At 58.9% G+C, this 13,015-nt stretch overlaps 1 protein-coding gene across 1 annotated transcript in view; it reads right to left on the bottom strand.

Moving 5' to 3' along the window:
• LOC140605082 (SCO-spondin-like) overlaps positions 1 to 12,273 on the bottom strand; it is a 51,746-nt gene extending 39,473 nt beyond the window's left edge. The window contains exons 1-26 of the mRNA XM_072777077.1: positions 11,519 to 12,273; positions 11,122 to 11,280; positions 10,655 to 10,737; positions 10,362 to 10,541; positions 9,867 to 10,111; positions 9,678 to 9,777; positions 8,556 to 8,714; positions 8,388 to 8,467; positions 7,811 to 7,948; positions 7,411 to 7,582; positions 6,974 to 7,214; positions 6,526 to 6,670; positions 5,587 to 5,701; positions 5,326 to 5,501; positions 5,019 to 5,246; positions 4,651 to 4,816; positions 4,192 to 4,426; positions 3,218 to 3,407; positions 2,996 to 3,090; positions 2,562 to 2,818; positions 2,107 to 2,241; positions 1,243 to 1,439; positions 992 to 1,119; positions 797 to 906; positions 340 to 489; positions 79 to 172 (exon numbers count right to left, since the gene is read on the bottom strand). Of these exons, the coding sequence (XP_072633178.1) occupies positions 79 to 172; positions 340 to 489; positions 797 to 906; positions 992 to 1,119; positions 1,243 to 1,439; positions 2,107 to 2,241; positions 2,562 to 2,818; positions 2,996 to 3,090; positions 3,218 to 3,407; positions 4,192 to 4,426; positions 4,651 to 4,816; positions 5,019 to 5,246; positions 5,326 to 5,501; positions 5,587 to 5,701; positions 6,526 to 6,670; positions 6,974 to 7,214; positions 7,411 to 7,582; positions 7,811 to 7,948; positions 8,388 to 8,467; positions 8,556 to 8,714; positions 9,678 to 9,777; positions 9,867 to 10,111; positions 10,362 to 10,541; positions 10,655 to 10,737; positions 11,122 to 11,280; positions 11,519 to 11,568 (4,028 nt within the window). The 5' untranslated portion in view covers positions 11,569 to 12,273. The remainder of the gene's footprint in view (positions 1 to 78; positions 173 to 339; positions 490 to 796; positions 907 to 991; positions 1,120 to 1,242; positions 1,440 to 2,106; positions 2,242 to 2,561; positions 2,819 to 2,995; positions 3,091 to 3,217; positions 3,408 to 4,191; positions 4,427 to 4,650; positions 4,817 to 5,018; positions 5,247 to 5,325; positions 5,502 to 5,586; positions 5,702 to 6,525; positions 6,671 to 6,973; positions 7,215 to 7,410; positions 7,583 to 7,810; positions 7,949 to 8,387; positions 8,468 to 8,555; positions 8,715 to 9,677; positions 9,778 to 9,866; positions 10,112 to 10,361; positions 10,542 to 10,654; positions 10,738 to 11,121; positions 11,281 to 11,518) is intronic.
• Positions 12,274 to 13,015: the final 742 nt, after the last annotated feature.

The following is a 13,015-nucleotide window of genomic DNA, read 5'->3' on the forward strand; positions in this document are numbered from 1 at the left end:
GATCAGTCACAGTGCTGGGCTTTGGCAGCCCAGGGTCATGGGGCTCCCCCGAGGCCCCCCCAAGGCCCCCCCACTCACCAGTTCCCACAGTTGTTTTGCAGTATGGTCCCCGGGGGGAAGAAGCTGCCGCCTGACTCACAAGGGCAGGAAGCTGGTTCTAAGCAGACTCCTCCTGGGATCACAGGGGGCAAGACTGGAGCAAATGGGGCACAGCAGCCCCTAGCGCCAGTCCTGTGGCCATGACCTTGTGGCTCTCTTCCCTGTCCCAGCACCACCAAGCACCATCCCCCATTACCCCCCACAACCCCTACCCCTGCCCCTGATTCTGACTCTACCCACCATGCAGCAGAGTCCCCTCGGGGCAGAAGCAGCCCTCCACACAGGCAACAGCCTGGCAGTGCCACCCAGGCTCAGTACCATGGTCATGGCAGGTGGAGGGACATATGGGGCCACAGGCCTCATATACCTGGCCCCCTTCACACTGCAGAGCTGGGTAGAGAGGAGAGAGGCTTGGGTCAAGGTGGTGCAAGGGCATCAGCAGGTAAGCCAGCCCAAGATGATACACACGGAGCACACGGGGCAGCATGGTGTAGACTCTTGCTGAGCCCCTCTCAGGGCTGTTTGTAATGTGAAAGTTCTACAGGAAGGCAATCTCAGTGTGCTTAAAGTGTGCGCACCACACATATTTGCCCTTGAATGAACACACAGCTTGCTTGCAGGCCAGGAAGAGCATCCACAAAGGAGCTGAGGGCTTGGTGGAATTGGGCATCGGGGACTGAGGGCAGGGCACACTCACGGCAGAGCTCCTGGCTGCGCCAGCGGACATAGAGTCCGCGCCGGGCACACTCATCTGCATAGGTGGCAATGGCTGAGCAGAGACACTCACAGTCACCCCCCGAATCGCAGCTGTGGAAGGGATTATTCAGCCCCTGGACCCCAGCCCCAGCCCCTCCCACCCGTTCCCACCCCATCCCTGGCTCACCCCTCTCACCCGCAGGCATCATACACACACCACTCGTAGTGCTGCTGTGGGGGCACCTCCGCATGGCACGGGGCAAAGAGCGACTGCAGCATCACCCCGCAGCGGGCATGGGCCCAGTCGGCCCGATGGGCGTTCACCTGCAGGCACAGCACCGTGGACCAGCCAGACCCCATCTGCTGCACCCAGCCCCTGAATCCTCCCCGCCCTGCAGGTTTCTGCAGCTGTCCTGCACACCCTTCCCCCCACCTGCCCATGCTCACGGTACAGGGGTGTGCCAGGTCCCCTGGCTCGGGGCAGAGTGGACTCAGGTGCCAGGAGTGGGCAGCCAGTTCAGCTGTGGGTTCCAGGACACCCTGGCGGCTCCGCAGGTCATTGCTGGCATCTCCATCGAAATCTCCACACAGCCCAGACACACGGCCGCGGAACTGCGGGGCCAGCTGCACCAGGACCCGGGTGCCTGGGCAGAGAGGGCAGCAGGGTGCAGCTTTGTGCAGAAATGACCCTATTGGCCCTCATCAGGGCCAGGGGCAGGGGAAGACCAAGGCTGGGTACTTTGTGGGCCTGTTTGACCATCAGCACAGGTACTACACCTGTTTGTTTTTGTTGTTGTTGTTTGTTTTGTTTTTTGCAGAGCTGACTGGTGATAAGACACCAGCATCTGGGGAGCTAGGGCAGAAGTAGGAGCGCACCCTCCTAACTAAACCCAGGTCATGGGCAACAGGGAAATTCCAGGTGGGAACCCCCACTTCAAGACAGACTGTGGCACCCACCAGCCCCAGAGGCTCAGAGGGCAGCCCCGCTGTGCTGACCGGGCGACCCCTTCCCACATCAGGCGTTTCTTTGGTTTTCCTCAATTTCTCAGTGACTGTTCTTTCTAAAATGCCAACTGCTTGGGTTTGGGTAGTGGGATGTTAGGTTTATTTCCATTTCTTCTTTCCCAAACTGGGTATTTTCTAAATGTTTCTTTGGCAAGGAGGTATTGCTTTTACATCGAAGAGAAACATAAGTTTAAAAACATAATTTGGGAACTCCCACCAGTTGTAAAGAAGAGGAAGAGTCTGTGGGGTGTCAGCCTCATGACACTAAGGAGACATGGATCAGATGGCTAAGGGTGGGGACCTGACCTCCATCCCAGAGCAGGCTGAGGCCCAGGCGGGTCGTGAGCAGCAGGAAGAGACCAGCACGACGCAGGCTCAGCCCAGGGCCCGTGTAGACCTTGGGGGGTGTTATGCTCACCCCATTCACCATCACTGCCCGGCCTATGGAGGAAGACAGGTATTCAGGCTCTCTCTTGTACTGTAAGGGCTCCAAGAGGCCCTCCCCAGCCTGCCTCCAACCTTCCTTTTGCTTCTCCAGCTGTGTGACCTTGGGTCAGTCATTCGACCTCTCTGGGTCTTAATTTCTTGGAGCCTTCCAGATTATGATTCCCAACCAAGAGGAGAGAGGAGAGGTGCCAGCCCCGCTGCACTGATGGTAAGCAGTAGAGAACCCCAAGGCCCTGGCCCCCCATGCAGAAGTGTGATGCCACCCAGCGTGCCCCTCCCTCCCTGGCAGTGTCACCCTTCCACGTTGCAGCCACCTCTGAGCATGTGCACGACAGTGCTCTGTAGTTGCACGGTCAGGGCTTTGGTGCAGGTGAGGCCGCTGGCCCTGCAGGGCAGGTTCTGGGCAGACACCGTGAACCGACCACTGGCCTCGCGCACCAGCAGATATTCGCAGGCTCCAGGGAAGGTGAAAGCCAGCCCATCAAAGGTCACGTAGTGGGGGGCACCCGATGCGTGGCACCGTCCACTGCACTGGTGGCCTGTGCAGTGCCACTGCCGACCCTGACATACACTGGGATGGGGGTGGGGGCGGGGAGGCAGAGTCATGAGGACATGTATCCAGGGGATGAAGCTGTCCAGGTTCCAGGTGACAGACCCAAACTGAGGCTTGGGGGAATCCTGGAAAGCCCCCGTTGTCCAGGTCGGTCTGGTTATCCCACCTCATCCTAGTTCAAGGGGCTAGACATACCAAATGTTGCAGTCCTCCTGGATGGTGGCGTTGGGCAGATACCACTGCCCACCGTGACGGCAGGGGCAGAGCTCAGGAGGCACACAGCGTTCCTCCTGGGCAGAGGCCGGGGACAAGGGGACACCTTGGAGGGCTCTGCCAGACCCACCACCCATTGTTTCGGGCAATGCCCCGGTTAGAGCAGGCCCCGTGGTGCCCTGGGCAGCCCCCTCCCAGACTTACCAGCAACACAGTCCCTGGGGGACAGACACAGCTCCCTGTGCTGTCTGGGGGGCAGGAATGGTTGGCACTAGGGCTGTCACAGGTGAGGAGGCAGGCACCGGGGACATAGACGAGCTCATGAGGGCAGAATGTCTGCTGGGGGCCACAGTGGTGAGCAGAGCAATTCCAGAGGCCCCTCTCCTGGCAGACACTGCCGGGGTGGGGAGGGAGGTAAGAGGCAGTCCCAAGGCAGGACTCACCTCCAGACGCCTCTGGTCTGACCTGGGAGAGTCTCAGGATCCCAGGGAGTCTGAGGCCCTAACGTTGACTCCTGACTCCGTTGACTCCAGAGACCTGAGCATCTTACCCCCACACCCCAGTTACAAGCACAGGAAATGGGGCTGCTCCCAGCACCAGCCATACCTGGGACAGACATGGTCAGCATTTCCTGCTTCAGCACCACAGGGGCCCTTCTCTGGGCTCTGGGGTTCTCAAAGAACCCCATTCCCAGCCCAGGTAGGAGAGGGATTCTCTGAAGTCTCATCCTCACCCACCAAGCTCTGGCCACTGATCCTGCTTCCACAGGCCCAGAACTGGCCTTTACTTCTCCCCAACCCTTGGAAGAGCCTCTGAACCACACTCAACCAGAATTCAGAGATCTGGGTTCATAGCCCTGCATCCCTAACAAGCTGTGTGACCCTGCAAGCCGTTTGGCCTATTCAAGCCTCAGTTTTCCCACCTGCAAAATGGGAACAATTCTTCTACTTCCTACTTTACTAGGCCATTGTAAGAATTCATTAGAATTATAAAAGATAATGTACAAGAGTGCTTTAGAGGTCTGAAAAACGCTCCACAACTGAGAAGCTATCAGTGCTTTGCCGCCCTGCGGGTGCATGCCATATCCTAACCCACAGGGCTACAAGCCCAGCCTCTTTGCTCTAACTGTGCCCCTTCGCCCCCCAGCTCTTTGCCTTCCACAAGGCCGCTGCCCTTACCAGTGGTTGCAGTCCTTCATGGTGGCACTGCCAGGAACATAGCGATGAGTTCCAAGCTGGCAGGAGCACATGCTGGGGGGCACACACTCGCCCTCAGGGTCCCATAGCAACCCTGGCGGGCAGCTGCAACCAGCCACACAGCTGCCCAGCTCCCCACAGTCTTCTGGCTCCCCACAGTTGTGACCACACGCTGGGGCACACTCCTGATACTCCTGGCCCCCAGGACACGAGACAGCTGGGCACAGAGACACACACAGGTCAGGGGCCTAACTGCTGCTGCTCTACCCACCCTTCTGGAATTCACACCCCCTATGCCTCTGAAAGAAGGCACACTCAGACATTAGAGGTTCTCCTGGGGGCCTTCCCCTGCTGCAAAGCTTTTGGATCCCTGTGCACTATTCCTATAAGGGGCTGGGAAGAGGAGCCTGGGGGTGGGGCTGGCTGGCTGAGCCGACTCACGGCAGAGTGTCTGGGTCCTCCAGAGAGATGGGGCACCCTCTTGGGCACAGCGACGAGCAAAGGCAGCGAGCACAGGGCACAGGCAGTCCTTGCCGGGAGCGCAGCCACACACGGCTGCCAAGCAGCGCAGGTGGAACGGCTCCCTGTCTACCAGCCCTTGGCATTCCTTAGGGGGGAGAGGAGGAAAAAATTGGGTTGGCTCCTCCTCCACAGATTCGCCTGTGCCCTCCAGTCCCACTGCCACCTCCCAGTGCTTGGTAGCCCTGCCACGGCAGGGAGCAGGGCCCTCCCAATAGCCCAGGATGAGGGCAGAGCACTTTTGGACCCCATTTTACAGGTGCAAGCAGGAGTACCCCCCATCTGGCTACCTGGAAGGCTGGGCCATGCAGGACGGCACAAGCTGTCTCGGCGAAAATGCGGTGCTGACTGTGGGTGCTGCAGGGGGAGAGTGGGGCACTGTCTTCTGAGGGGCACCTTCCCTCTCCTGCCACCTGGAACTTGATAGCAAAGGCTGCAATGCTGGTCTCCACATCGCCAGCAGGTGTCAGGAAGTCGTCCTGCTGGTTCCATGTGAAGGTGCCACACAGACCCTGCACCTAGGGGAGGGGGCATGGAACTGTCAAATCCAGGCCCACTAGAGCCTTGCCCAGACACTTGCCTGCCCCCCCAGCACACCTGATGGGCATGGCGGGGGTCCAGAGTGATGTATGTTGCAGAGTCAGACACTCCCCAGAGGACCTGGGCCCCAGGCCAGCGCAGCAGTAGGAAGGTGGAGGAGGCTCGGGAGACACGGAGGCCCTTAGGCCCACTCCACGGCACGCCCACATCCTGCCCATTGATGAGCACAGCCCCTGGAATAGGGCGCCTGTGAGGGGCTGCCCCTGCAGGGTGGGCTGAGGAGACCTGGGGGGTGATCACACTGCAGAAGAGGGCTACCTGAGTCTCTGAGCTGGATGTGGGTGTCCCCCAGAGAGACAGAGACGGCATGGAGGCAGCTCCCACTGTCACAGGCCCCGTGCTCCAGCACAATCAGCAGCTGCCCCTTCAGGTCCTGGAGCAGAGGGTAAGAAATGTGGGAGGGGGTGGGGAAGACCTCAAGGACAGGATCTGTTCTGCACCTTCTCCTGTTCTGCAGGGCACCTACAGGACACACCTGGAGGCAGCTCCCATTCAATGCAGGCGTGACCACCTTCTTGCCCCCCAGACTCTCTGTGAGGTATAGGGCTTAACTCTGGCAAGCACAGGCACTTGTGAGTGTATCTATGTGTGTGCGTGTAAGTATGTAGAGGTGTGTGTGCATGCATATGTGTGTGCACACAGGCGTGTGTGTATGCAAGTATGTGGAGGTGTGTGCACACTGGAGCAAGATGCCTCTCCTCTTCTCTCTCGGTGGGTATGTACGCTCATCTGTGTGTGTGTGTGTGTGTGTGTGTGTATGCACACGCTAAATCTATGTGCACTTGCATGAGCCTGCGGCAGATGTACCTGAACTCGGTAAGTCACCTGACTTTACTGGGGGGAGGGCTGGGGAGGAAGGAGAACCCATATGTCTCCTGGGGTTGTTTTACAGGAAACAGCCTGTGATAAGCCCAGCCTGTCCCATCTGTGAGAAGGGACTTCGAGGATGGGTTTTGCTTTGTGCCCCCGGGCTGCCTAGCGTGGCGATGACCTAGGACCCTTCATGGGAACCTAAGGCGGAGGGAAGGACCCCAAGGGGAGGCTTCAGGGGTCTGCGGCCAGCCACCATCCCTCCAGAGGCCGTTCCCTCTCAGCTTTTTCCGGAGTAGCAACTGTGTACTTCTCATTGGTTTATTTAGAGGTTTCCCGACAGTCACCTCTCCCCTCTAGCACCCCGGAGTTAATCCCCCGACCCACCTGCACCAGGACGGAGCTGCAGCCCGGGCTGCCGCGGAAGGAGAAGCTCCGCCCATCAAAGGTGAGGTAATGCCCGTCCCCGCCCACCGCGCACTCGGCGGGGCACGGCGCCTGCGCGCAGAGCCAGCGGCCGTCCTGGCACACGCTGTGGGCACAAGGGGTGGGGGGCGCGCCCCGATCCAGCTCTGATCGTGCCCCCCAACCCCGAGGCCCTTCCTCCCCCAGCCACCTCGCTGACCCTGCTAGGTCTGGGGGTCAGCCGCTGGAGGTCACGGGCTAGGTCTTTGGGCAGGGCCATCAACTATGCGTGTGCCACGAGAGGTCACAGGCCCCTGTGAGAGGCCCCCGGAAGGGGAGGCAGGTTGCGGAGAGAGTATAAGGGGGCACTCCGAGGGGCCCACGCGGCCTCCAACCCCAGCCAAAGGGCCGGCGAGGCCCGCGAACTCACCACAGGTTGCACCGCTGGCGCACGGTGTCCCCGGGGGCGTAGCGCCGGCGCCGGTGGTGGCAGGGGCAGCGGGCGGCAGGGACACAGAGGGCGCCGTCCCAGAAGAGGCCGGCCGGGCACTCGCAGCCGCTCACGCACGCTTCCCGGCAGGACCCCTCCCCTCCCTCTGCCACCGCGGAGCAGCTGGGTGGGCAGGCCGAGGTGCAGTCTGAGTACAGCTGGCCTCCAGGGCACAGACGCTCTGCGGGCCCAGGGCCGGGAGAGGGCTGTGAGGTCCCGGTGGGGTGGGGGTGGGGGGAGGGCTCCTCCTTCCAGACCCCTTGGGAGGACGCCCAGCGCTCCAGAAACCGGGGCCACAGGGCTGCTGTCAGTGGGTTCCCCGCCCCCAGGGTGGGGAGGCTAGGGACTCTGCAGAGAGGGGCAGGCACCAGCCCTACCACAGAAGCCTGGCTTCCTCCAGCCCACGTGGATATGCTGCTTGGCACACTCCTGGGCATAATTGGCCAGGGTGGCGCACACGGCTTCCCTCCGGCGCTCTCGCCCACTGCCTGCTGGGGCCCCCGAACAGTAGGCAAAGATGCAGGCCTGGTAGTACTCGGCAGGGGGAGCCTGCAGAGAAAGGACAGCCCCTCAGTCAACCAGCCTGGCCAGCACGCCCTCCTCTTGCTTTAATCACACCCGGACTTATAATCAAACAGAATGAGCACCAGAAGGGACCTCTGAGATCACACGTACATACAAAGCAATGACAGGACCAGATTCCCTGTTTGGCACCTCACTAGCACCCATCCTTCCCACCTCTCTGGTGGTGGATACCACCTCCACCCCCACCCATACCTGCACATGGCATTCCCTGAATGGACTGTCCAGCAGTTGGTGGCACACATCCTGAGCTTCGGCCTCTGTGCTTGCCTTTGTGCCCCTCAGGGGGTCCTCACAGCCCTGGGCTGCCTCCACCGAATCCAGACACCCAGGCTGGAGACATTTAAGTCAGGTCAATGGGGGCTGAGGGACATTAACTGGGACACCAGAGAAGTGGCCACTACCCTCATGGCTGCTTCATGGCCCACTGTCATGGCCACCAGCCCAGACATCCTGGAGTTTTGGGGAGCAACAAAGTTGTAACCTCTGGTAAGGGGTGAGGGAGCTGGGGTCACATCCACCCCCAGGCAGGAGGTTTGATAACTAGCTAGTTAACCAAAGCTGGTCAGTGACCAGGTTGTGGTGTGTGTCTCCTGGGTGGTCAGTTCACCACATAAATTCCATGGGACCCTGAGCCTGTCCCAAACCAAGGACCTGGGACAGAGCAGGCCCAGTGATGAAGACAGAACAGAGGTGTGGAGATGTCAGAGAAATGAAGAGGTGGGGAGGGACAGGGCAGGGAGCAGGGGCTCCCTGAGGGCTATGGTCTCACCTCTGAGTCAGGGAGCCTCCAGGAATTCCCAAAGGTGGCAGCTAACACAGCCAGTCTCCCTCCAGGCTCCAGGAAGTCATCTGGGGAAGGGTAAGGCAGGGGTGCCTTGTCTGGGCTCTCCAGTCTTTCCTTCCCTCCTGTACCAACCACCACAGCATGCCCACTTACCCTCAGGCTGGCCATTGTAGACGCCACAGAGACCTTGAGTTTGTCCCTGGAGCTCATAGTCCACAGAAATGGAGACCGAAGTCGATCTGTCCAGGCGCACAGTGACCCCCAGGCCCCCTGAGACCACCAGCCAGTCTCCTTGCCACTGCAGGCTCAGCCCTGGGCAAGAGAAGGCAGGGTCACACTTCCCACTTCTCCCACCAGGGCTTGGACTGCCCAGGGAAGGAGTGGCAATAGAATTCTGACAATGCTAGAGAGTTCTGCACTTCATATTCTCTAAAGGAGAAGCAACGGGCTTTCCATCAGAGCCCTCTCTGAGAAGTTTGTGGACACTACAGATGCCCTCTTGAACAAGAAACTACAAGTAATAGGTGAACCACAAAGCTCTTGTGAGCACACACGCACAACCCCACCCCGACCTCACTTCATGGACTGAAAACCAGGAAAAAAGTTCTGGTAGGAGAGGCTCCCGTCTAGTAGCACTAAGCCCTTCCTCACACCACTGGGAGGCAGGTGGGAAAAGAGTGTTGTTTTTAATTTTTAAAAGATTTTATTAAAAGATTTATTTATTTGAGAGAGAGCATGCAGGTGCATGAGCACAAGCAGGAGCAAGCAGGGGACAGGGGACAGAGCAGGGCAGGGCAGGGGTGGGGGAGAATCCCAAGCAGTCTCCACACTGAGCTTAGAGCCTGACATGGGGCTCCATCTCATGACCCCAAGATCATGACCTAAGGTGACATCAAGAGTCAGATGCTTACTCAACTGAGTCACCTGGGGGGCCCCTTAAAGATTTTAAGTAACCTCCACACCCAAGGTGGGACTCAAGCTCACAATCTTGAGATCAAGAATCCTATGCTTTACTGACTGAGCCCAGGCAGGCATCCTGACACCCAAAGAGGTGAAGTAGAGGGACTTGCCCCAAGCGGCCCTGGGAGGGTATGACAGGGGCGCCATGCAGGAGTCAGCTTGGCTTCCTCATTTCCAGATACCTCCCAGCAGCAGTAGGTATGGGGCAACAGGCTCCCACTCAACTGCCCCTTTTGCAGCCCCCTGCCCTGAGGGCTAGGCAGGCTGTCCCCAGGAACAGTGAGGCACTGGGAAGTCTCCCACTCCCTATAGTACCGTGGAGCAGCTGGGACTCCCCATCAGGTACCAGCTTCCCATTCACAGAGACATTTTTGCCTTGGATCAGCACCTCCTCTGGTCCCATCACTACTCGAGCCTTGGGGGAGACACAAAATGGAAGAGGTGTTCAGTGGCTCACCTTCTCCCATGTCCAGCTCCCTCCCTGTGTCCTTCCCCCTCCCTCACCAGCTGACAGTGCCCAGGTTGAGGGCAATGCCCCCTGGGCGTGAGGTGGACAGCCCAGGTGGAATCAGCAGCTCCCGCCAACAGGTAAGTGCAGCGGCCCAGGAAGCGGTAATGGTGCCCATCAAAGGTTCGGTAGTGGAAGCCTGACCAGGTGGCACAGGTGGCTGAGGGATGCTGGCGCTGGCTCCAGAACTGGGCCACGGCCCCCACCAGGGGCTGCAGGAGGGCTGGAGAGGGAGAGCTGCCTGGAGGAGAATCATCAACTATGAGCCTCTGCGTGTGAAGGCAGGAGGGTAGAGGATGAGGGCACGGGGCTTCTTCCGGAGCAGGAGGCAGGTGGAGAGTGTGTGTTCACTCTAGAGGCAGGAGGGATGGGAGGTGACTCTCCCAGGGGACCGGGGAATGGGCATGGGCCCTTCAGGAAGGCCCAGAGCCCAAGAATTCTGTAGCAGTGCCTGCAGGGGGAGAAAGTGATAGCCAGGGCAGCAGACTCACCTGGGCCGTGTGGGCTAGAGCAGCTGAGGCAGGCCTGGGAGCGGCCATCCTGCCAGCTGTGTCCCCAAGGCCAAGCACAGCACTCTGCCAGGCTTCGTGCAGAAGCATTAGCTGAGCCTGCCTGCAGCTGGCACTGCCGTGTGGCAAAGCAGTGGCCCCCAGGGTTGGCCTCTGCAAGGGCTGTGGGGGTGGAGGGAGAGAATGGGGCAACCCACAGAGTCAGCCTGGACCCAGCTTCCCTCCTCAGGCGGCCTCCACAAAACCCCAGATTTGGGTTAATAGCAGGTGCTTACCCAGGGTGCAGTGGGTGCCCCCCCAGCCTGGACAACAAACCCTCACTGTCCGGTTCCTTGCAGTGGGCCGGATTTCTGGGGGCCTGGGTCCACCGAGCGGGCAGCAGGGAGAAGAAGTTAGTATTCAGCCCAGCCCTGTCTCCGTCCCCGTCCCTGAGGATGGCCTGGGACATCCAATCTGGTCATCTATTCTCTGAGTGACTTTCTCATGTGATTGCCCTTCCAGGTCTCAATTTCCCTTTGTGCAAAGTGAGAGTGATGTTGACAAAGCAGACTGGAGACGTAGTACCTCTCCCTGTGCTGCCTATGCCCAATCCCACACTCCTGACTCTTCTTGAGCCCAGCCAGACATGTTTCCCAAATGCCTGCTTCTCCAGGGCAACCCCCCCCAATTCACCTTCCCCTCAGAGTATTGGCTCCATTGCTCTCCTTCTCAGCAGCCAACCCAGACTCCCACCCTCACTTACTTGTAGATGGGACAGAGCCCTGCACGTCCACCCCAGGACAGGTCCAGTTGCCAGCCCAGGCGCTGGTAATGATAGAGGCTGGTGCAGGGCACCAGGTCCTCCTGGCGGGGGGTCACTTCCTCCTCCACCAGGAAGGTTTCCATATGCTCACACCACCGCCTGCCCACAGATGGGAAATGACAGCTACTGTAGCCATCAGCCCCTCTATTGCCAAGAAGCCCTGTCCTGTGATCCCACTCCCAAAAGAGACCTTCCCAGGGAAAGTTTAGTGAAATGAAGAGGAGGCTGGTTGGGAGCAAGAAGCCTAGGGGACAGCATCTGGCTGCCCCAGAGGGTCCTGCTCAAGAGGCAGAAGCAGAGGATCTTAGCTAGAGGGGCCCCAAGCTGGGCTGCTTACCCGTTAGCCAGTGCCCACGCCATCCTAAAGAGGAGGGCGGGGAGCAGCATGGTGCTCCCCCCAGGTCAGCTTTGGGGAGCTGTGAGGCTTGGACTTGGGGAAGGCAATGCTGTGGCAGGCGTGTGCTCTACAGCAGCCAGGTGGCAATGTGTCCAAGGCAGCCCAGACAGCTAGAACAAGGCCCATGGGGCTGGGGAGGCTTTATCTCAGCCCCATGCCCTGGGGCACCAGCTGCTCAGAACCAGATTGGACCTGCCTGCACATTGCACAATCCCCTTGGAGGCCAACTCTCCCTGGAAACCATCACCTTCCTGCCCCTCTTGTGTGTGCATAGATGCATGTGTGTGTGAACGCTCAGTGGGGGAGCGCATGTGCCCAGGGCTACAGCCAGACACTCTGAGCCTCCGATATTTTCCCCTCAGGCTGTACCACAAATTAGTGTGGACTCTGGACAAGCCACTCTCTCTTTCTGAGCCTCAATTTCCTTGCTAGTAAAAAAATTTCAGGGGCTTCCAGGGATGTTTGCTTGGGTGGGACTCAAGGGCTCCACTTTGAAATTGTGTGTGTGCAGGGGCACCTGGGTGACTCAACTGGTTAAGCATCAGACTCTTGATTTAGGTCTGGGTCATGATCTCAGGGTTGTGGGATCAGGTCCTATGTCAGAGCTCTGCACTCAGCGGGGAATCTACCTGAAATTCTCTCTCCCTCTGCTCCACCACCCACCTCGCTCTTGACCATGTTCTCTCTCTCTTTCTCAAATAAATACATCTTAAAAAAAAAAAGAAAGAAATTGCGTGTGTATGCGTTTTTCTGAGGATAGTTCCATAACTGTTATTAAATTCTCAAGAGGAACTGTGACCCCACAAAATGGTTATGTTATTGTATAAATGACTGATATGGTCTTCTTTTTTTATTATTATTATTTATTTATGATAGTCACAGAGAGAGAGAGAGAGAGAGGCAGAGACATAGGCAGAGGAAGAAGCAGGCTCCATGCACTGGGAGCCCGATGTGGGATTCAATCCCGGGTCTCCAGGATCGCCCTGGGCCAAAGGCAGGCGCCAAACCACTGCGCCACCCAGGGATCCCGACTGATATGGTCTTCTAGCCCTAAAATTCTGAGTATGATTCTCTCCCTGCTCCCTTTCCTGCTTCCTCCTGCCCCCTCTCCCACTAGGCACTTGGGAACCAGTGAGCAGACGGAGCTGAGTTTCCAGGCTGGTTGGACTGTGTGGAGACAGGGGGGAGAATGTGTGCCCTCTCCTCTGTGGTCTGACTCCTTAGGGGGGTGATTATGTGCGGCTGGCTGGGTCCATCCCGGTCTCCTTTTGAGAGAGTCTTCTAGGGTTCAGAACCAGGAAGCCTGGGCAAGGAACACAGCAAGCCTCAGGGAGGATCAGCAAGGGTGGGAAGTGTGTGTGTTGGCAGGGGAGGTGCATAGGAGACAGAGGCCTGGAAGGCAGTCCCCCCCCCCCCCCAGTGCTGGGGGCGAGGCAG

The sequence above is a fragment of the Canis lupus genome, chromosome 15 (assembly GCF_048164855.1).
Source record: "Canis lupus baileyi chromosome 15, mCanLup2.hap1, whole genome shotgun sequence".
NCBI lineage: Eukaryota > Metazoa > Chordata > Mammalia > Carnivora > Canidae > Canis > Canis lupus.